The 24,670-nt window shown below is 44.6% G+C and overlaps 1 protein-coding gene across 1 annotated transcript in view; it reads right to left on the bottom strand.

Moving 5' to 3' along the window:
• Positions 1-24,670, bottom strand: part of LOC138613192 (kelch-like protein 29) — a 125,909-nt gene that overhangs the window by 26,630 nt on the left and 74,609 nt on the right. The window contains exons 5-9 of the mRNA XM_069686811.1: positions 23,657-23,795; positions 18,894-19,090; positions 16,701-16,813; positions 16,253-16,399; positions 3,867-4,065 (exon numbers count right to left, since the gene is read on the bottom strand). Coding sequence (XP_069542912.1) covers positions 3,867-4,065; positions 16,253-16,399; positions 16,701-16,813; positions 18,894-19,090; positions 23,657-23,795 — 795 coding nt within the window. The remainder of the gene's footprint in view (positions 1-3,866; positions 4,066-16,252; positions 16,400-16,700; positions 16,814-18,893; positions 19,091-23,656; positions 23,796-24,670) is intronic.

The raw sequence follows: 24,670 nt of genomic DNA, 5'->3' as shown, positions 1-24,670 counted from the left end.
GTGGATGCAAGCTGAGCTATTGTGCAGGCTGATCTAATGAAATACAGCTGTTTTAGATCACCACACACACATGTGCTTTTTTGCTTGTATTATGGTTGATAACATTTAATATCTACATTCCAACATGATGTAGAGAGCAGCATAAATCCTGCTGAGGACATGCAAAGGTCTGAAATAATCTTGTTCTCTGAGCTTTAAACTGAGTGATCGGGTTTAAGGAAGGATCACACAGATAAAATGTTCGCGCAGAAACACTGGAGTGAACCTGCTGCATACTCTAACTCTTTTCTCCTTTACCCCTGCAGCTGTGTGTGTGTGTGTGTGTGTGTGTGTGTGTGAGTGTAAGCGAAACGGAAACAGTGTGAGCCGAGCTGGACCCCTGTGTCTCCTCGTCATTACAGCTCATTTGTCTGAGAGCTATTCCACTTGGCTGGGTTGAGTTAACAGTTTGCCCTGGCGCTCTCCTCCCTCCTGTGAGCCGAGCTCAGCGATACATGTGGAGAGGAGGAAATGGGAACACAATGTATGGTTTCTGTCACACACACACACACACACACACACACACACACACACACACTGAGCATGTAACCTTAAACTTTTCTTCCTCCATAAAACACACAAACGCACATATAGATGAAACAAATCAGAGAGCATCTTCTGAGTTGGTTTGTGAGTAAACTCTCAGCACCAGCGGCTGTTTGATCCCCCGGACAGTCTAATGACAGATAATCAGATGCACATCCACACTCTAATTAACCAATTAGCAGCTAGTGGAGACACATACAGTACACAGAACACTGTGGACTCATTATGAGACTCTTTACCCAAGACACTTTTTTGTCCAAATGAGAATGAAAAAAAAAAAGTGAAATACTGAGCCTCTTTTTGTGTAAAAAGTTGAGTTTATATTTGTTGCTCACACACGGCCAATTTCACTGCTGAATGTTTTTGGCTCTGTAATTAGCATCTAATAAAATTAATGGGGGAAGCATCCGCTCAATAAAACGCTCCAGAAGGCAAAATATGTGCCAAGTGAGACGGAGGAGACGTCTCCTTTTCAGTCAGTGAGGTGTCTCAAAATAAACTTTATGGAGGTTTATTTCAGACTTTTATGACTCCTTCTTTGTTGTTCCAAGTTTAAAGAGCTCCAGTTGTCCAGCATTGTTATGTATATCTAATTTAAACCATTACCTTTGCACAGGAGCGTGTGAGTCAACCAATGTGGTGATATGTGAGGACTGATAAATATTTACTAAAAAAAAAACTGAGCTGTTACTTAAGGAAACACATGACAACAATGCAGCAGGATTCTATCTAAAGAAAAACCTGGGAAACAAAATAGTTTAAAGTTTTTGTGGAAACCATCTGGCTGGTTTAATTCAGCTGCAATAGAGAATTTATATAGTTGACAGCTGATGGAGCAAGAACTCATTAAGAAAATGTTCACACTTTTCCATCTCATTGCAGAGTGTATCTTCATAGACCATTAATATCATATAAATGATTCACTTTTTCCTTTGACATGATAAATGAGCTTAACTTAAAATGTGAAACCAGTAAATAAACACAGAACCACATTTCCCTGTTTTTATACCATCATATATATAATATATAAATCTGCTCTAACCAGATATCTATCTTTGTGTAATATAAAAGAAGTGACAAAACAAAGTGAGCCTAGCTTTACCTACAGGGTGTCACAAAGCTCATTAATCTCTTTTTTTGCATCTCTTTAAAAAGGTTTTTTTTGAACATTTTAAAATGTGTTGTGGCCTCATACATCCTTCATTTGTTTGTGTCTATTAATAAATGTTAAGGTTAATGGCTTTAATTTCTGGGCTGAAAAATTGTAACTCTATTTTGTCACTGAAAGACTGAATGTGTGAGGTACTCAGATAGACGTCCATGCACACCAACACACACACTGTAAGAGCACAAACGTATCCACTATTATACACCCACATATGCACACGACTCACACGTCCACAGATTGACTGAGCTCAGCAAGAAGTGCTGCACGGACGGCAGGTTTCCTTTTTTATCAACCGAGCTCAGGTGGTGCCCCATCTGCTTGTTCACACTGAAAATACAAAACACAAACAAACACACCCACACACACACACTTACTGCTTACACAAGCAGACACATGCTCAAAGAATAAACTCAATCAAACGTCTGCCCTTCAAATTTCATGTCTGATCCCCCCTGGCTCCTGCTCTCCCTCTCTCTCTCTGACCACATCCAGACCTCTCCTCCTGTTCTCACTTTCTCGTCCTCTGTGTGTCGACCACAATCCTCAACAACCTTAAAATCTCCTTCCAGTGTTGTCTCAGTCTTTCTTGCTGTCCTGCATGTACACGTGCAAAATCTACCCTGCAATCCCAGTGACCGTGCACCGTGCACCCTGCTGTGCAGAGTCCACCCTGTCCAGTGGAGCAGATGGCTAAGCAACACACACACAATCATGACAACACACACACTAAGTCCTACACACACAACTACACAATATGTTGAGGTATATTTGTATGTGTAGGTACTACAACATCAACATCAGAAGACAGTTTATCACACTTTTCTTACTGAAACCGAAACATAAACACACTGATAAAATGCTCGATCCAGATATTCAGTCGCAAAAAAAACTTCAAACTTTAAAACTTGGTCAAGAGAACTCACATGTTTCTCATTCACTTGCCATCAGAGTTTAATGCATCATGAATGTATTCATCCGAGCAGCATTTATGCATTAATGTAGTTCTGTTGAACAGAGCCAGAAGCTTCTGAGAATCAAAACACACTTCAGCCTGCATAATGTGGCTGTAGGATGCAGAAGATCTGCACATACCGAACACTGAAACTGAAAATGGGCCTTAAAGAGGCTTAAAGAAAAACCTGAGAACAAAATTCCCCCAATGTTTGTTTACTGTCAAATAAAGTGCCTGGACAACAGTGTTGGCCAGTAAACTGATCTCTCCATAAAGAGCCAATTATCTTTATCCTACCAAGCAGAAAATAACTTGTGCAGAATGGTGAGGTGTGCTGGTGCGAGGCTCATAACACCATGCAGACACTATAATGAGGCAGCTCTTTACAGGGGGAAAGAGGGGGGTCCTGGCCCACCTGAGGAAAAATCTAACAGCCAAAGGCAATTTACAGACGCCTTCAACTTCCATGATGACTATTTGACTTTTACAATGGAAACAAACACGGTCTTCAATGGCTGGATGTCGGTGTGGGTCAGACAGTCAGTGGTTGGCTTGTGACTTAGAAATCAAGCACAGACCTGACTGTGCTTAGCTGCTGTTAAAAAGTAGTGAGGAGATGTTCATGTGCTGGTTTTGCTGTAACAGAGTTCAGAAGCCCACAAAACCCCAGGAAGCCGTTAAGGTCGACCACTTCGTACTTGTCATGGTAACAACAATCAGACTCGTCTCCAGCAGTCATTTGTTTGATCGTGGAAAGAAACAGCAGAGCCGACATTTAGAAATATGACCTGTGTGAGGATTTTAGTGTGTTTAAGTGTTTTCAGCAGCTGTGTGGAAACATGATGGAGCTCTAAATCATCGCTTTCCTGTTGTGGGTTAAAATCAATATGATTCAGTGGCAAGTCAAAGTCTCCTTGTCGAGCCATGACCTCCCTGTCAGTGTGTTACAGTAAAATATGAACAGTGGATGTGTGTGTGTGTGTGTGTGTGTGTGCATGTGTGGGTGCATGGGTCCTGGCAATGTGTTCTCGGTCAATAACATGGGTGGGTGGCAGATCGCATCACCACCATCTTGTTCTCAGGTCACCCAGGCCAAAGATGATGCACATCAGTTTATCCCTGCTTGTGTGTGTGTGTGTGTGTGTGTGTGTGTGTGTGTACCAGCAGATAGCCTCGGCCGAGTCCTGGGCGTCTGCATCTCCTGCCGCGCGTGGGGCAGCATGTGATAGCGCTTGGCCTCGTTGACCAGATCCCGACACGCCTCAGATGATTTGATCAGCTCCTCGTTATCCACCACGTTGAGCAGGTAGGACGGGTGGATGAAGGGAAGACGCACCACCGCCAGCAGCTCCGACAAATTCTGAAAAGACAGACATGAAGGACGGATTAGACGTTAAAGAAACAACATAACAGACAACAATAAAGAAACAAAAGCGAACAGTAATAAAACTGTTTGCAGACAGAAAATCTCTCAGGGATGACCAAAGACAGTGGATGAAACACTCGTATTTTTCACAAAGAACAGTTGGATTTACCACCAAAGTTTTCATAATTCTCTTTTTTGCTGTTCATCATTTTGCTAATCATTTCATATAAGACAGGAAATCATATCATGTTTGATAAAAGCCTGGGCTGTTAGAGAGATGAAACCTGATGTAGTGAGATCATTAGATCAAGACTACAAATATTTGTGTGCATGGTTTTATTGATGCCTAGTCATATATTTATGTTTGTACTGTATAGGTGTTCAGACACCAAGGCAGGACTGACTGTTGCCACGGCAACCCTGTCTATAGCTCTGTCTGCCAAAATTTATTTGTGTCTGTGTGTGTGTGCGTGTTTAAGTGTATGTGTGGCAATCTATACCCCCACAAGGGAGTCTGATCTATGCCGACCGTAAAAGCTGTAAACAAGCCTGGACGGAGCGACAGAGAGCTGGGTGGAGGATTGACCCCGATGACCCTTCAGTTCAAAGCAACGTGACCATGAGCCGCGCGGGGAGCGGAGTGACAAAACAACAGACTCAAAGAAACATGATTCAGGGGAGAGCACATATTAAGCTGACACTCTGCTGAAGCATCTCCCTCTCCCACCTGAGGCCCTTTTACTCTGGCATGTGTCCCATCTGTTTGTGACTAATGTCCTGAGACCAGAGAGGAGGAAGTAAGAGAGCAGAGGTAGAGACAAAGTGGAGAAGAGTGGATTGAAAGGGCAAAATGAAATGAGGCAAAAGAAAGCTGAAAGAACTGAAGTGAAAACAAGAAGATGAGAGAGAGGATGCAAATGTTCCAAGGCAGTCTGGGAAAACTGCTGATGTCATTTCCTCTCTGCGAGTGCTCAGGGCCAAACTCCGTCCTGCAGATGGGACTGTCTGATTCCCTCCTTCATGAACGTACACAGCTTACCCAACAGTTTATCAAACAAACAGCTCAAGACCCACAGAAACACTGGCCATCACTCTCAGTGCCTCAGCAAGAAGGTAAAGTCCAAGCAGCCTACAAGACATACTGAGATATTCTTCAGGGAAGAGTCTCTGGCTCAGGAGGAGCGACAACTTCCAATTAAAGTCCCCCACGGTGGGAGATTTGCCCCACTAGTTACTGAGTCATGTCACACTGAAATGAAGGAGACTTAAGCTTCAGGCTTCCTGCTCTTACTTTTCTATTACAAGCTACTTTTCTCCAGGACTTTCACAACATCAACTACTTTAGTGTTATGACCCTAAAGAATGAATGAAGGTGTGGACATGAATCCTTTTTAGTCAAATATGCATTAAATTAGTCCAATGTGAGGAAGAATAAACTCTATTTTCATGTGTTTAATGGCCATTTGTCAAATGCAATCTTACATTAGCATCTGCAGGTCGTTTGAAATAGGTCCACTACTGACCGTTCTGACCCTCAGAGCTAAATTAAAGCTGTATGTGGGGCAGCTTCAGCCAGGTGGTGCCCTTAGTATCACAGCGGGAATAAATGTGGTGAAAATTTAGGAGCACACGTGGAAATCTTGTTTCGTTTTGGAACAGCAGGTGGACGGACTTGAAATTTGTCTTCTTCTTTGATGTAGAGTTTACATATGAAGTTTAATTCATTTATTCTGGTCCTCTCTACAGTCCACATGATTGCCTGTAAGTCTGATGCATCTGTTTTAATATAAATATTTCCCTGAGTGCCATGCATGCTGGGAAAGATATCGCTGACCTTGAACAGGTATAAACGAGTAACAGAAATGTGTCAGTCTTGGGGCACTGTTAACCACACCCAGATCAATACTCACACACACACACGCGCACATGCACACAAACACACACACAAAAACATTTCACACATGTTAAGCATTCTACTGAAACATCTGCAAATCTTAGCTAAATGCACAAACCCACATCTGTTGTCGGCTCTTTCCGCTTGCCAAACATCTTTAAAATGGCAGTAAAGCTACCTCAAAGAGAGACAGCATCTGGTCTCTGCAAACAGGTAAGGAGTGCTACCACATAAATAGACAACCAATAACACACCCACGTACACACATACAGTTAAGAGATTAGTGCATGTGAACGCAGAAAGAGACAGATGGATGCACTTCAGAAGTAAGGTCTGCAGGATGGTTGTACTGTTTTATAATCATGTGTTGTTTGTGCTCATAGTTGATGTTAATCTGGTTTCTGCTTCAGTCTTGAAGTTGATTTGACTGTAAATCTTGTTGAAGAGATTAAGGTGATGTAAAGTCACAGAGGCTGACCTCTGATTCAGTAAACAAGCATGGATTCATTTGTACTGTAAACGGGGGGGTATCCCCTGAGTGTTAGTCTGTGAGTGTTGTGGAGAGTGGAGGGATACTGACAGGCTGTTTTTCTCTATTTTATTGTCTGCCATATCTCCCCCTCTCTCCCTCTATTTTTGAAAAGAAATAAAACCTCCTCTCCCACTTATTTTTCACTTTCTATCTCACTCTGCATCTCCATTCCCGTTCCTCGCTCTTCCTCCCACACATGCATATACATGTATATCAGGATGGAAATCAGGGATGCTGCTAATATGCAAATTCCAAGTGTCAGACTGCACAAAAATGGATTCCTGCTTTGTAACAGACATTGAAACTACTTAAGCAGGAAGGAATGTCAATACTTTTTACTCAAGGTTCTTCTTTTGAAATCAAGAGTTTACGAAATAAACAAAAAAATCTTGTTAAGCAGTAATGTCTTCACATGAGGTTTTCTTTATTTTGGGTGAGTGTTATATAACCTACTTTTTATATGCATGTAGTTTACACAGTTTATACATTATGCAAAGTATAAGGCTCACTTATTGTACCACCTTGACTAATGCAATGCATTTATGCAAATCTAATTCATGTATTATGTGAGACTTGGCAGTTCACTCTATTTATTATTTGTGTTGTTAATTACAATGTTGTCTCTTTTCAATCATTTGCACTTAGTAAACACACTTAATCACCATGTGTGGGAGGATTAATGCAATGTTTGCTTTGCACAGCTGTTAAATACCCCTGTGTTCCTTTAGCTTACCAATCAGTTTAATGGGTTATAGTTCTAAAAACTAAAACTTCAAGAAGCCATGCTAGCAAAAAGATTCTACAGATGTACCTTGACAAGTATTGGATAGTCTGCCATAAAATCTGGTACAGATATTAATGGTCCCTAGAAGAAGGAGCCTATTGACTTTGGTGATCCTCTGGTTTCTCATCTGTTCAAATATCCCTTTGCCCAATACTTTGAATTGAAACTAACAAAGCTCCTGTCAGTCTCAGCTGAGCTGAAATAGTGAACATAGTGAAAATTATTCCTAATCAGCATGTTAGCTCAAAGCACTATGGGGCCTTCAGTTGCTGCATCCTTTTTTCAGCTGCTAGCATGTAGCCTTTTCCATCCAAGACTATAATAGAAAGTGCAATAATAACACAGATTGTATGTTTTAAAATAATACTAGTAGAGATCTCTCTATGTATACCGAAATAAGTTAAGTTTTCATGTCTGAAACTGAGTAGTAGACGACTACTTATCTCTAATAGACTGAAACCTTCTTTAACTTAACTATTGATAGAAGCTATGACGTGCAGGCTTTTACCATCCTCTGTAAAAGCATGGCGAGAGAAGGTTGCATGCTCTGGATGCACGTTTTATCCACTGTACTCACGGGGAAAGTGTTTTTGTCTATATGGGTGCAGTAAGGAAATAAAAATATTTATGGCACTCAGACCAATGAGTGACATGCCTACACTCAGCAGTGAGAGCAGGCGGCAAGTATCCGACTCATCCAACAAGCTCTCGAGCGATCACTCTCTCATGCACAGGCAGCACAGGGAATGTGTCCCTGCAGACAAATGGTGTGACCTGTCATTTCCAACTTCTCGCCACCTCATGCGTGCAATCCTTCTTTGCTTTTAAACAGAGATAGAGACTAAAAAAAAGCTACTGTGATGACTGAAAGACACCAAGCCTTCTGTGCATTTAAAGATAAAATGCCATGATCTTCTGTTTCATTCTAAATGAGGAGTTCAGTGCTTTTTTAACACTAGGAACATATGGAAAGAGTATCCACAAGAGTCTGAGGACAGATGGAGACGCTACTGTTAGTTTGTCCGCCCACATGCCCTTTTTTGATCCAATTCTTCCTGGACAAGGATCATTTATGAGGAGTCCATATGCTTATCCACTTGTATTCTGATAGATAACCCAGATAGCATAATGTGACTTCACCTCTCTAATGGTCTCTATGTAGCACACAAACACACCAGGTCAACAGTTTCACTGCCAGTGGCTGCACATGTCCTGCAGCCCTGTCAGAGTACATCTTTTGCAAGGAAGATGCTGCTGCATAGCTCCAAAAATCAACAACAAAAAAAATGCCATTATTTCCATTATTCTGACACACACACACACACACACACACACACAGGCAGGTGGAAAGGGGATGTGAATGGGTTGAGCCTTGGTGATAATGTGTCTAACAGGGAGCCTCTCAGATCTGTCAGAGGCAGCAGAGAAGCAGTCGGGAAGCCGCAGAGCATTTCCCATCCAACTACTGTCAGTGAGGACTGACACCTCTCACTGTATGTGTGTGCGTGTGTATGCGTGTGTGCGTGTGTGTGTTGACTCAGTGCCACGGTGCATTAAACAAATGACACATGAGCGGTCACATCCATTTGCTTTGCTTTGAGCTGATAGGAGTATGTGTCTGCTTAAAATTAAAAATGTGCAATCTGATGCTTAAAAGGCAGCTCTGTATGAACGATAAAAACACACTCATTGACTCACAAGTGTGTGTTCATTAGAGCGCATGCCCATGTTTAGCCTCACAGCGCTAACAAACCCAGTCAGCTGAAATGACCAGCGCTCAGTGTCCTTTGAGTGTGTGCAGGTTTATGTGTGAAAACACACGTGTGAGCTCTTTCTTCTGGTGACACATAATGGAGGAGTAAAATATGCTCTGCAAAGTGGTTCTTCTTTTGGTTTCAAGAGATGCTTTTACTGAGCGTGTTTGTGAGTTGATGCATCTGCATGACTATGTGTGCGTGTCAGCCTGAAGGACTGATGGTGGGATGGAGAGAGATGTAGCGGACGGCAGACTCTCACTGCTGCCCTGAGCGACAACTGACAGGTGCCATGTGTTCTCCTCTGAGGTTTCTTTCAGCACGACTTCATTCAACAAAAAAAAAAAGAAAGATTCTTACTCAGGGTCACTGAATACAAAATATGTATTGGTATGAAGTACGGCTTGCTGTGTATTAACATGAAACCTTCATGATTCTTAATTCACTAAATTATCTCATACAGCAAGTGGTACCTCGCAACTTTCTGCTTAATTTATAGGACAGCAAAAATACATTCTTTCGACCTGTAGCGTCATTTGTTTGCTCTCTAAGCAGCATATAGCTCATGTATCTGTATCTGAGTCGCTCTGGATGCAGCAGCTGCGGTTGAGTGACTGCGGTTCAACTGGCTGCACACATCAGGACTGCGGGCGCTCTGGGACAACAAAGGACACAGATGAGGATGGAGGTCTGGAGTTCAGTGGCCTGCATCAGATCCTGTCCACTCTCTAATACGCTGAGTCGCACCAGGGCTGATATACAAGTGATTTCCAGTCATGTGTGAACATTTGAGCACAGGACATTTTGTGCATTTTGTGTAAATCCTTGTGTGTGTGATGCATGTGAAGAAAGAAAAGTGAAAAGGAGAAGAGGAAGAGGAGAGGCAGAAGAGGAAGCAAAGATTATCTGCTACATTAATCTCCATTTCCAGGCATTTATTTTGTCTCACTCTATACCTTTTCTTTTGGGGTGAACAATGATGAAAATTTCCTCTTTTGAACTTGGAGAAAAAAAGAAAAGAGAACAACTAAATTGAAAGTGATGCTTGTGGTGAAAGAGTCATTTGTAGTTTTGAAGGTAAATGAATCGTAAAACTGGGAGGAAAACTCAGTTTATATCTTCACACACCCTCAAAGCATTTCTGTCCTTGATGATGACATCATTTGTTCTGGAAAATGATTTTTTTTTTTCTCTAAATGAGAGCTGGAGGCTAAAATGACACTACATAACCAGAGTCAATAGTACAAAATCCCCAAAATAATAAGTAATATCTTATAATAAGCATATAAGCATATAAAGAAACATCTTTAACTGTATTAATTTGCTTGGGAGCTGCAGGTGTCCGGGCAGGTCATCGTTTGTTATGAGTGGACAGCGGGTCCTTGCTGATGGCATGGCTGGCCTTTTTTAACTGTCCTTTTTGCTGTTACATTAGTCGGCCACTTTCCAAAGAGCCAATTAATCAGCCTCTTTTGTCAGGTTGAGTCACTTGGCGAGATGTGATCCTTTATAAAACATGTTGAAGTGAGGCCTAATGGAGGTCCTATTCGGTGATTTGGCAGAGCCCGGCCTGTTATAATTGGAGCCATGTGTCTGTGGTCGTCACACTAAAGACTGCTGGGTGAGAGGAAAGACAGGTCTCTGTCCGTCAGCACCTTCACAGAGGAAACTAATGGTATTAATTTGTAACTAATGGAGCCACTGTCCTTAAGACTGAAATTGTTAGCTCGATTGTGTCTTGCCTCGCGTCACACAGTTCTGGCCTCCACGTCGCCCATAAAAACCTGATCATGGACACCTCGCCGTACCTTGTATCCCGAACATAAAGAAACAAGAGGAAACCGTTAGCTTGGCTCCGTCCATCCATCCATCCATCCATCCATTATCTTCCACTTATCCAGGGCCAGGTCACGGTGGCAACAGGCTCAGCAAGGTGACCCAGGCGTCCCTCTCCCCAGCAACTTTTTCCAGTTCCTCCTGGGGGATTCCGAGTTGTTCCCAGGCCAGACGGGATATATAATCCCTCCAGCGAGCTCTGGGTCTGCCCAAGGGTCTCCTCCCAGTTGGACCTGCCCCGAAAACCTCCACTCCGGAGAACCACCTCAACTGGCTCCTTTCGATGCAAAGGAGAAGCGGCTCTACTCCGAGCTCCTTACCCTATCTCTAAGGATGAGCCCAGACACCCTCCGAAGGAAACTCATTTCGGCCACTTATACCCGCAATCTCATTCTTTCAGTCACTACCCAAAGCTTGTGAAAATAGGTAAGGGTTGGAACGTAGATAGACTGGTAAATCGAAAGCTTTGCCTTCAGGCTCAGCTCCCTCTTCACCACAATAGTCCAATACAACGCCCGCATTACTGCTGATGCTGCACCGATCCGCCTGTTAATCTCACGATCCATTTTACCGTCACGTGAACAAGACCCCGAGATACTTAAACTCTTTCACTTGAGGCAAAGACTCACTCCCCACCTGGAGGGGGCAATTCACAGTTTTCCGGCACAGAAGCATGGCCTCAGACTTGGAGGTGTTGACTCTCATGCCAACTGCGTCACACTTGGCTGCAAACCACCCCAATGCCTGCTGGAGGTCCCAGCATGATGAAGCCAACAGGACAACATCATCTGCAAAAAGTCGGTGACAAGGGACAACCCTGGCAGTGTGTGACTTTGTGCCGAGGATGTGGACACAGCTTTCACTTTGGTTATACAGCAACCGGATGGCTCATACCAACGACCCTGGCCCCCCATACTCCCGCAGTACCCCACAGGACCCCCTGGGGGACACCATCATAGGCCTTCTCCAAGTCCGCAAAGCACATGTAGACTAGATGAGCAAACTCCAATGCCCCCCTAAGCAGCCCTGCCAGGGTAAAGAGCTGGTCCACTGTTCCACAGCCAGGTCGGAATCTGCATTGTTCCTCCTGTATCTGAGGTTCGATAACTGGCCAGAGCCTTCTTTCCAGCACCCTGGAATAAACTTTACCCAGGAGGCTGAGTCGTGTTATACCCCAATAGTTGGGACACACCCTCCGGTCCTCTGTTTTGAAAATGGGAACCACCACCCCGGTCTGCCATTCCACAGGTACTGTCCCAGACCTCCACACGACATTGAAGAGGCTTGTCAGACAGGACAGCCCAACAATGTCCACAGCCTTTAGCATCTCAGGGCGAATCTCATCTACATCTGGCGCCTTGCCACTGAGGAGCTTCTTGACTACCTCAGCGACCTCTGCAACAGGTATAGAGATAGCTCCCCCTCGACCTTCAGACTCTGCCTGCTCATCAAAGGACGTTTTGGCTGGGTTCAGGAGTTCCTCAAAGTGTTCCTTCCACCGCCCGACAATATTCTCTCCACCCCTGCTGAAAACAGCTTGAGCCAATCCCTGCTTCCCCTTTCTGAGTCGTCTAACGGTTTGCCAGAACTTCTTTGAGGACAACCGAAAGTCTTTCTTCATAGCCTCCCCAAACACCTCCCACACCCGGGTTTTTGCTTCCTCAACCACTGGAGCTGCCCCCCTTCTGGCCACTCGGTACCTGTCTGCTGCCTCTGGAGACCCCTGGGCGAACAAAACCCGATAGGCCTTCTTCTTCAGCCTGATGGCTTCCCTCACCGTCGGTGTCCACCAACGGGTTCTATGGTTGAAGCCACCACAGGCACTGGCAGCCTTCTGGCCACAACTCCGTGTAGCCGCTTCCACAATGAAGGCTTTGAACACGGCCCATTCGAATTCCATGTCCCCAACCTCCCCTGGGATGCAAGAGAAATTCTTCCGGAGGTGGGATTTGAAGACCTCGCGGACAGGGGCTTCCGCCAGACATTCCCAGCTCACCCTCACTACACGTTTAGGTTTACCAGGTGTGTTCGGCAGCCTCCCCCGCCATCTGATCCAAATCACCACCAGGTGGTGATCAGTTGACAGCTCTGCTCCTCTATTCACCTGAGTGTCCAAAACATACGGCCCCAGGTCTGATGAAACGAGCACAAAAACGATCATTGATCTACGGCCTAGGGTGCTCTGGTACCAGTTACACTTTGTTAGAACATGGTGTTTGTTATGGTCAATCCATGACGAGAACAGAAGTCCAATAACAAGACACTACTCACGTTCAGATTGGGCAGGCCGTTCCTCCCAATCACCCCACTTTCTCCATCATTGGCCACATGAGCTTGAAAGTCCCCCAGTAGAACTAAGGAGTCCCCAGACGGGACTCCTTCCAGGACCCCACCCAGTGACTCCAAGAAGGCCACGTACTCCAAACTGCTGTTTGGTGCATAAGGTCAAACCACAGTCAGAGCCTTCCTCTCCACAACTTGCAGTCGCAGAGAGTGGACCCTCTTTTTCACTGGGGAAAGCTCCAACACAGCAGCGCTTGTGAGGGCTTGTGAGTATCCCCACACCCTCCCGGTGCCTCTCACCCTGGGCAACTCCGGAAAAGGCGAGAGACAAGCCCCTCTTCAGGATATTGTGGACGTGAGCCCAACTATATCTAGTTGGGAACGCTTCAACAGCCGCACCAGCTCCGTCTCCTTCCCCACCAGAGAGGTGACATTCCATGTACCAAAAACCACTCTATGCTGCCGGGGATCAGCATGCCAAGGCCCTCGCCTTTGCCTGCTGCCCGGTTTACAATATACCTGACCCTGTGCCTATCCTTGCAGGTGGTGGGCCCACAAAGCGGTGACTCCACGTTGCTTGTTCGGGCTGAACCCGTCCGGGCCCCATGTACAAAAGCCCGGCCACCAGACGCTCACCAACAAGCATCCCCCCCAGGTCTGGCTCCAGGGGGTAGCCCCGGTCTCCTTGATCTGGGCAAGGTAGCTGTCACATATTCTTGTCTCTTCATATGGGGGTTTTTAAAACCTGGCTCCGTCCAAAGGTAAAAACAAAATTCACCTGAGAAACAAGTGTGTTTCCTTTTCTTCTTAAGACTCTGTAACTCTCCCCTACCCTGAAATCTACAATCAGACAGAAACAGACGCATGCAGGGCGACACACCTTCAACGATCCTCAGTCAAAGAAAACTGAAGCAGCTCTCTTCCTTCATTCAGTGTCTTTCTGTCTCATAACAAACTATTATTAACACTCCGATGCTCTCCCTCTGTCTCTAAGCGATGTCCGGGCCTCGTTTCCTGGTGCCATCAGATGTTAGTGACAGCACAGCAGAGAGAGAAAATTGCATATTATTTACCCAGCGCCTTCAATATGCCACTTTTCCACTCTATAGCCTGCAGCTTACAACTCACAGCACATGCACAGACACACAAGCCTACAGAGACACAAAGATCAATGCAAACGCACACAAACTTAGCTGAAGGCGGAAAGCTTTTCCTCCGCCTGCCTGAGTTTCTCAGCAGTGCTGTGACTTTCTTCCTGACATGTCATTAAAAAGTGTCACAGGTTCTGGGGGAGTGATTTCCTGCTGCTCTCTGACTCCACACGGGCTGAAGGGACGGAGGAGAGGGAGGGTGGGAGTGATGAGCTGATGCTGGACCATGCGTGTAAACTGAACCTTCAGGGTCACATAAGCTCCTCCTGAGGCATGATGGGAGCAGACTACACTCTCTCTGCTCTACTCCTCTCCTGTCCTCTCTGCAGCCTTGCTGGTTGTTTTTCTCGGTCACACCCGGACGGGAGATTTGAGCTTGACCGAGAGCTCAATCACATCTCTGCTGCCTGGATGTCATGGCTGAGCACAGAGGACCCATCCGTTAGATATCAGATTAGAACACAGAGGCTCTTTTCTCCATCACTGCTCGCTCTTTTCTGTCCTGCTCCGCTTCTTCCTCTCGCTCCAACTCTCTTCCCGCCCCTCCTTCTCGTCTCTCTCTATGTCTCTCTCTCTCTCTTCAGAGATGGGGTGACCCGGGTGTCTCGTCTCAAGAACCAGTGCGCTGGGCTGTTAAGACAACCGAGGAAAATGTCCCATTTCTTTTTCTTTCTTCTACTTCATCTGAGTGAGTCACCTCTGCACCTCTCCATCAGAATGTGAGATTGCAGGAGTCTGCCAGACGGAGCTAGTTGGACGGTTTTGATGCAGATGACAGGGATCACATGTTCTCCTAAAAACTATGCATCAGCCTTGTGAACTTTCAATTGCAGTCATAAATATGTCACTTAACTTTTATTTGGACTTAGCACTTGTGTTTGCAGCTCAACATCTGTTTTTAATGGTTATCTGTTTTGTGTTTCACTCAATACTTCACTAGAGAACACTCAGTAGGCCTGATGGATTTCACCATAATCTCACAGTGCCACATATCAAATGTTAACTGCTAAATGTTTAATCCAAAAGGTAAAAAAATCTAACATTGACGTCCCACCTCATATAAGTGGGTGCCAATAAAGCAGCATTGATTTGGGAGGTCTGCACTGAATGTGATCCAGCTGATATGAGGCAGTTCTTCCTCTCTTGCTGCTTGATGAGGAGTCATTACTCTGAATGAACGACTCCTCCACTGATGGACGGCTGTAATTTATCTGATAATGATCTCACCTCCACTTTTAAGCAGCTATAAAATACTTTAAAATCATCAGTTTAAATTCATCGTTTTGTGTCTGAATCCATAAAAATCTCATGACTGAGTTTTTTTTACCTGCTGGATGGATATCCTTCTCCAGTGAGTCCATTTTCATTTTCACGGATTTGGGCCGACGCTCTGACCTCGAGGCTTATCGATTCCACGTTTGTTAAAAGTTGACATGCTGTATCTCATTGCGTTACATATCTACAGGAAGAAGCCTTTGATTGTGATGAACAGCCTCCAGGAATAAATCAAACAGCTGTTAGGCACACAGAAAAAGGACTGAGGATGTTTCTGTGTTTGTTGGTTTTCCTGCAGTACAGTGTGTCACAAACAAATGAAGTGTAACTAAGAATAGAGCTCATTCTGAGGACAAAGCACTCCTGGGATTATAAACAACTGCTGTGTTAGGCTTCATCTGAAGCACAGAGCTGATGAATACGACCCAGAGAGAACGAGGAGTCACATGTCTGCTGTTTATGCTGTGTGTACCTCTCAGAGCTGACAGGGAGAGTCGATAGAACAAACACACTAATACAGCTCTGCAGAGATACAGTATCTGTACTGTCAGAGGTAACAAGGGCTTTACCTCATGAAACACATACATGTGCTCATTTTAAAGTACACTGTAGCATCTGAGCAGAGCTGACACACGCTTCACAAACACAGTCATCAGCTCTCTTTTTTATTACCTGCACTCTGGAGTCGGGCTCTTGTTTGACCCATTTGATGACCGTCTCGTAGACCAGCTCCTCAGCCTTGGTGTTGAGACTGTCGTTGGACAGGTAGGACACCAGGTCCTCCTTGGACACACTCAAGATCTCTTCCTGTCCTGCAACCTGGAGACAAACAAACTCGTCATTACTCGGCACTACTCGTCCTCATCACTTGTGAAGAAGCTGTAACGGCGCCTGTAGGCCTGTTTTTGAGGTTTGGACAGAGCTAAGCTAGCTGTTTTCCTTTGTTTACAGTCTTTACACAAAGTTGAGCTAATGTCTCCTGGTTGTAGTTTCACTTTCATGGTCATTCTTAAGAGTGGTATTGATCTTTTCATCTACAGTAACTCTCAGCAAGAAGCCAAAAACTGAACTTAAAGAATGAATGAATGGATTGTTGGAAAGATGATAAATCTGTACCCACCTCGGGGAAGTTCTGCAGAGCAAAAGCTTTGGCCATGTTATGGAGCTCTGTGCAACTCATGGCTTCAGCCATAGCCAGCACTCCCAGGCAGTTAGCTGCAGTCAGCTGTTTCTCTGCAGTCAGTATACCAGGTCAGGGACAGACAGAGAGAGGACAGAGAAACCAAAGTGAGAGAGAGACAGAGACACAGGCAGATTGATTAAGGCAGAGAAAAAACATCATCAGACAGCACTGACGTATAAAAGCTCAAACAGAAAAAGCAGCTGCAGGCAGCACAGACTCAGAGCCTAACAGGGTGTGTATCTGCCTGAGAGTAAGAGGCAACAAGTACAAGAACTCAAAACAGCTCAGAGGACAAACAACAGGCAGAATCGATCGCTCACAGCCCAGGCAGGAGGTGCCGGATGTCAGCGGGATTTTGGATTAGCTGGGGCACTTTAAAGAAGTCCAGTCAGATCTCAGAGTATAATACACAGACACAAACATACGCACACACACACACACACACACACTGAATGTTACTGTCCTGATAGCCAGGCCAGCAGGGAGAAGACTTACGCTGCGGTCTGTGATCTCTTGTGAGAGTGCAGCATTTAAGGTGCTGTGTCTGTAATTTCAGTTTTTTAACACAAAACACAATTTATCACAAGAGAGGGAAATGTTATGGTTGGGAACTTCACACAGGCAAACACACACACACCTGCAGGCAAACACACAGATGAAGTGGGTCAGTGGCCACTGAAACAACCTGATTAAACAATAGTCATCAGACAGAAGCAAGAGCAGGTCTTTTATTAGTGAACACAAAGTCTGAGAGCCTTTCCTAAACAAATATCAGTCAATAAAGGTCACCTCACATCTGTTCAATCACAACCAAACTAAAGCCAAAGCAAAGAGTGAATAAAAGTGGGCCTCATGCTGCATCAAAGTGGGGACTCTAAAGGCTGTCTGATGTCCCTCTGTTCTGCCATTTGAGCAGATGAAGAGTTATTTCACTGTGCATGCTCGCACACTGGGAACATCATGTTGCTCACTCATTTCAACAGTTTCTTCAGTGATAGACAGACAGGTCTCTAGTTTACTTTGGTGCACAAATGTGAGTCTGAAAAATTAAGACCTTTACAATTGTTGCACATATCTTCATAACTGTTAAAACTTAGATTTATTCACATTAAATCTTCTGTTAGTAAAAGAGTCATGATTCCTCTCAGAGCTGCAGGAACACAAAAAGTGTTTTTATTTGTTTGAATCTGAAGTTCTGTGAATAAAAGTCAAAGGGGTAAAAGTAGGTGGAGGAGATGTTTGCTGTTCCTCCTCAGTGTATTTGTTACAAACTTCAATAACATCTGACACAGTATCAATTTCTCTTCTCTCAAGGACACGACACACACACACACACACACCTGTATTTCTCCCCTCACATCAGCCGAAATGTCACAAATCTTGTCGAGGAAGAATTGACGTCTCACTGGTAATGAAGTCTATAAAAAGCTTCAATGTTTTCTTCATTGTTTTCCCCAAATAGAGAAAAACAAATCAATAACGTGCTGCTGGTTCCGTTTTTCTTTCTTCTCACTGCTTTCCTGCTGCTGACCTTTTTCCTAACATGCACTTCCCTTGTGTTACAGACAGACAAAACTATTTATTAAAAAGAATCCAAAACCTGACATTTGCAGCTTTTTTGTTTTGTAACCCACTAAAATCTGGAACATGCCCTTTGCTTCATGTGACTCCCCCGAGGCTACCAAAATCCCCCACAGACACACACTTTCCACACCATGTCTGAATATCAATCTGTTTGGTTATTTCTCGATTTCCATCACGGTTTAGGTCAGACGATTTGACATTTAGGTGACAATTGTTCCCTGACCTTTATATAATTGTGCCCCTGTGTTTGGCCCCGCCCACTGGGACGAGATCAGAGGCACCATGCCCGACTGAGAGCGTCAGCAGGCAGGATTTTCAGACGGCTGCTCACTTTGGAAACATGACAGTAAGGAGCGTCATGTGCCAGAGACGGAGAGGAAATTATATCCAGCACAAGATGTTCCGTGAGGTTGTGCATGAACAATAACAAAGAATGAGAATACAAGCAGTTGTAGATGCTGCATGTAGCAGGAAAGGTTGTGTAGATGTAATAAGCATGCACACTTGCTGATATAGGCATACAACACACACAAACACTGCTCCTACCTAGGAAGGAGACGCAGACTTTACAGAAGGTGTTGAACTGGAACTTGTTGGCGGCCTCCAGCAGCGTCTTGGCGTTGGCCGAGTCGATGACCAGCGATCCTGTGTAGACGAACTCGAGCAGCAGCTCCAGCACATCAGCACTGATGTTGCTCATGTTCAGCTCCAGCACCTCCCCGCTCCTCGTCTCCCCCGACGACCTGAGCAACCAATCAGGGCAGAGAGAGGTGAGTTAGGGATGCTCTGAGAGGAAAAGTGAAGAAACAAACAAACAAAAAGAAGAAGAGGAGAGGGACACAGATACAACACGAACACACAAACACAGCTGGGCCAGTACGAGAGTGGGGAGAAAAGAAGAGAATCGTTACACAAGAAGAACTTAAAGTGAAAAAGGGACAGAAACACAACTTTGGATGGTTTCTACTTTTCTATGGAGCGAGCACATTTTAACTATGTTGCTGCATCTGAAACAAAACGTCCTCTCTGAATAAAGATTAGGCAAACACACGTTATTGCTTTGTTTCATGCTTTTCACGTGTGTCTTCATGTATGCATAGTTTTAGAGGTGGACATGCATACATGGCAGGGTACATCTGAGCTATCAGACAGAAAACAGAGAGACACAAAGTGACAGCACAGCTCAAACACTGACATGTGACAGAATGTAAAGGATGCTGGTTAAAGCGTGTTGGCCTGGAGAGCTCTCGCTGTGTGTGAGTCTACAAGCTGCTGCCGTGTGTGTGTTGGATATCAGAGCAGAGTATCCACTCAGACTGGCGTGGTGTAAGAGGTGCCAGGGAGTGCTTGTGTGAGCAAATTAAACAGAATATGATCCTTCGTAATGCAGAGCCTGAGATGTGCAGGGGGAGTGGGGGGGGGGGTCTGCTGTCAAAACGGGGCCGGATCAAATGTCAGAGATGAGTTCACATGCAGGATCCCCCCGCTGAGGTATGAGAGTTAAATAACAGCTCACCACCCGTGGTTAATGTCCCATGTGAAACAATAATCCACTCAAGGGCAAAATAAATGGAATCAAAGCTCTGCCCCCACGACTATGTCTCTCTTCCTGCAGCTACGGACATCAATATGAAAAGCAGCCTCCATGAAGATGGATGGAGGTTGTTTGCTTCTGTCACTCATGTAAGTGCAATAATACAGCTCTAGCTGTTTCTGTGTGTGTGTCTTTAATTTTCTGTTGGACCCAGTTTGCTGGATGAGAAGTCCTGACAAACAGTCAGCATTCAGTGAGACACAGACAGCAAAACAAACTCGATGAGACAGGTGAATGAAATGTTAGAGAGAAGATGAGAGAGGAGAGGTTGGAGGCAGGGTGAGACGGTCCTTCCACAGGGAGCCAGCAGCCATCCTTCTGAGGGAGGGGTCGGGTTGTTCCATGACTGTGCCTTGGTCTTTTAAATAAGAGATAATCCCACCTCCAACAAAAATCCACCATCACACCTAAACAGAACTTTGTCCCCGCTGCAATACTCATCAGCAGCCTGTAGTGTATGAACTGAGACATTAGTCGTCATGTTAAAGCGACTCAGGAGGTGAGAGGGGAGAAGGACATCCAGAAATAAACTCAAAGACAAGAACATTTGTCTCTGGATGGAAAAACCAACGTAGTGACTCTTTTTCCTCCTGCAAAGCAAAAAGCCACAGAGTGTTATTGGGGGAGGGGGGCAGGTAGTGAGACAGAGAGAGGGGAGGGGGAGTGATGTTCAGGGTGATGGAGGGAGAAGAGAGGTAAAAATAAAAGAAGAGCTGCTCATCAACCTGCTCAATTAATGCAACAGGAAGCAGCTCGAGTGGCAGCTTGTTTTGTCTGAGCACTTATGTTATGGAAATGACTTTTTCCTGAGCTTCTAAAAAGAGGTGAATATTTATGCTGCGTCTGATTGAAGACATGAGTTTAAATAGTGAGATAGGGAGTCAGGGAGGACGGGAGATACAGAGGAGGAGAGAGAGGAGGAGAGAGGGGAGGGTGAGGGGGGAGAAAAATGGATGGGCACACTCAGGCAAAGAACTGTGTTTGTGAAAAATGCTCCAGTTATTCAAGTAAGGAGGGGAGCTGTAACACACAGCACACACACACACACACACACACACACACACACACACAAACACACAGTCTGACAAGACCATCTATTCTGTGGAAGTACTCACACTACAGAGATATGTGAGGATAATATTGTTTTTTGTTATTGAGGCCATTGTGTTCCATGTATAACATCAGGTTTAAAACGGGACACTTTAAGTCTATCTGTTAGAGACAAAAAAAAACAAATCTAGATGTCACAAGAGGTAAATGAGAGTAATTTGGGTGAACTGGCCCTTTAAATACAGCGAGTCAGAGCAATGTCCTAATTGAAATGTGAGGGGAGTATTACAGAGTCCTGTCTTCCCCTCAGGCTGAGAGGAGCAGCAGAGGGCTGAGCAGTGCACTCAGGGCTCAGCTGCAGTGTTCACACAGGGCCGACACTGTAATGGGCTTTAACACAGCTCTCTACCAGCTCAGAGTCACAACACTCTCTGACTCACATGCAGAGAAAACTCCTGGTCTGACACACAGAGAGGAACAAACAGCATGAAAGCATGAGTCAGGACTGCTCAGAGAATGTGAAGCTTTTGACATCACTGTGGTGCAGAGATGCAGGAGCAATAAATTGAATGCCTGCGGAGCACACTTATTGGAAAATCTTGAGGGGTAAAATGGAATAACCCGAGATGATCTGTCTCCCTGCTCTGTGCACCAGCCCTTTAAAGGGGAGGGTGATGGGATTTTAGGCAGGGGGTCCCTACATTTTGAAGGGGCATCCTTCAGGTAACATGGGGTAAGAAGGCAGGTTGAATGAACACATGCTGCAGGGGAGGCCTGAATAATATAGGTGAGTGTGTGCAGAGCTGGAAAACATCAAATATTATCTGTAAAATTTGATTTCTTGAACACATTTTACATTTTTAACTTAAGGTAATGTAATTAGGTTGGTGTGTGTGTCTGTGTGCTTGTGTGTGTGTGTGCGTGTGTGGGGTGTGGGTTGGGGTTTGGACGGGAGGTAAAAAAAGAAAAAAGAAAAAAAGAAAAAGTGTTAAGTACCCTCCAATGTTACATCTTTCTCTCTGACTTATGCCAGCCTGCCTGGATTACACACAAGAATTATGTCCTTGCATCACACACTCACACTCACACACTCACACACACACACACACACACACACACACACACACACACACACACACACACACACACACGCACACACGCACACACTAAAGCCTGCATGCAGTAAAACACGCACACAGGCTTCATTTGCACATGCACGCATTGGTTTATAGGGAGCTGACGAGGTCTGAACAGTGGTGAACGCCTCCTGAATGAGAAGGACGACTGAGAGTGGGCCGCACACAGAGCAAATAGGGAGTTGTAGTCTCTCTCTCTTGCTCTCTTGTTTGACCTCATAAAGATGTGGACAGCATTGAGCCATGTAGATTGTCAGTTTAATTCCAGCTGCATTAGAAAAGTGACCCGAGCTGCAGACATGACGCTGTAAGTCAATGACAGACAGGCCTTTGGCTCTCTTTGCTCCTCTCTGACCGAGCCTGCATCACTCTCCTGGCTGATGAAACCTCACAGCTACAACTAAAACTGTCTTTTTCTCTGCTCATATAGCTCTCAGCTCTCTGTTGAGCTTCACAGTGGAGGCAACATGGCTGCTGGGCAAAGTGGCAAACTTCCCTGAGGTGTTCCGGTTATGGCTAGCAACTTTCTGTTTGTCTTTGTTTTGCACTTCATTTCCCACCATGCAGATACATAGATACACACTCACACACACAAACACATGAACACAACCAAGGCAGCAAGACAACTTTGGTTCCAGGGACTTTTAACCAAGCTGAAAACACCTGCAAGGATTTGAAGTAAGGATGAGGACATGGGGGAATTATGGCATTCCCTCTCCGGAAAACAAAAGATAAAAATAGACATATTTATACTATAAGACTTTAGACACTCACACACATGTTCACACACATATCTAGAGACACTGTAAGAGTCTGTATCTGACACACAAACACACACACACACACACACACATATACACTCACACTTTACAACAAAAACAAAACAGCACATAAAGACCAAAAATATGGAGTATGAAGGGCAGAATACTCGGGGAATAGTTAGATCCACATCAAGTGAACATGAGTGAAGGGTGGTGTTAACCTGTGAAAGTGGAGCTTCAGTAAGCTGTCTTTGATGTGCTTTTTTTGTCCATTGTCTTTTTTTATTACACTAACCAGAGTTATTAGCATATGAAAAGGCTGTTTTGCAGCATAAACTGAAGAATTGGCAACAGAAAAATGAAGTACCTTTAGAGACTAAAACCCCTGTGCCCACAGAAGACAGCGTGTCTTAGGTAAATTACCACCCAAAGTGTAGAATGTGTGATTCTGTTGTTTTGGCCCTTTAGTGGGTTTTCAAACATCCCCAGTCATGGAACATTTTCACTGCTCATTAAAATGGAAATGAGGTTAAATGGCCCTACATGTGGAGGAAAGGTAATGACCAGGTTTGACCTTTATTCTCTGCTTTCAGATACATTCATTTGAGCGGGAAGAGGAAGGAATGGCTGCTGGCCCTGTGCTAGGAACCAAAGTCTTCACACACCTGCAAGAGAGAGAGGGGAAGGGAAAAGAAGCGACACAAATGCGCCCTATGAAAAGAACAGATTGGATCAACAGCTGGTGGGAGGGGGGAAGAGAAGGCAAACCTTTTGACCAGGTCCTTGAAATACAAGCTGCAGGAAGCTACAACATTTTGGTGGACTTCAAACTCTTTGCCTTCAACAATTATTTTCAGGTCTGTAAACTCTTTCGCTCTGCGCTGCTGGTTCAACTCCTTCAACATCTCTGTAGAACAAGAAGAACAAACAGACAACGCCACATTTGGGTTTAGAAATGTTTCACTCTTCTGTACAAACATGAGCAACAATAACATGACAACAAGAAACAGAACACAATGTTGAAAAGTGCAGATTGTGAGACACAATATTGCTGACAGTCTAAAGAAACAACGTTCATTATCTGATAGAGAAGAAGTGATGTGTGCAGGTCTGATCAAACGTTTCAGCAGATGTAAAATGAGGTATGAATATAAATATGTAACAGAAAAGCGTGCATGTAAAAAAGGAAATAATTAGCTCTTATATTCTATAATGTACTGAGACATATGCAACACCCAAAGCATGCTTGTGGATAACATAGGACTGTAAATGAGATCAAAAGCTGTCATTATTATGCAAAGACTCTTGAATAAGTGTGTTTGACCTCTGTTAATGTTCACTGCAGAGCGACAGCTTCAATGAAGGGAAGCTGAATGAGGTTAAAAAGCGTCTAAAAGAGATGTGGGCTGAAAACAGAGACACTGTCGATGCATTATTCACACTGAAATTAATTCTTTGGCTTCTCACAAGCGCCCTACTCGGAGAAGAGTTGACCTTCAAACGTCGCTCAGTGAGAAAACAACTGCTTATCCACAAATCCAAACACCCGCTTCTTTTCTCTCAATCGCACCAGCCTTTTCTTCAACTCTGGGAAAAACACACAATCTGTGAAAACATGCTCTGAGCAAACTGTGTGCTGTTGAAGTCCGCGGTACACAATGAGCTGTATAATGTGGTATCGCAGCTCCATGTTAGGCCTGTCCTTACTGTAGCGTCGGGTCGGAGGCTCTTGTTTCTCTGCGACTTAATGAGGCACCATGAGGGGAAGCTGAGAGGGAAAAC

The sequence above is a fragment of the Semicossyphus pulcher genome, unplaced genomic scaffold (genome assembly GCF_022749685.1).
Source record: "Semicossyphus pulcher isolate SPU_LCO1_2020_fin unplaced genomic scaffold, fSemPul1.0.p SCAF_11, whole genome shotgun sequence".
In the NCBI taxonomy this organism is placed as follows: domain Eukaryota; kingdom Metazoa; phylum Chordata; class Actinopteri; order Labriformes; family Labridae; genus Semicossyphus; species Semicossyphus pulcher.
This window is presented reverse-complemented; position numbering and strand designations above follow the sequence as displayed.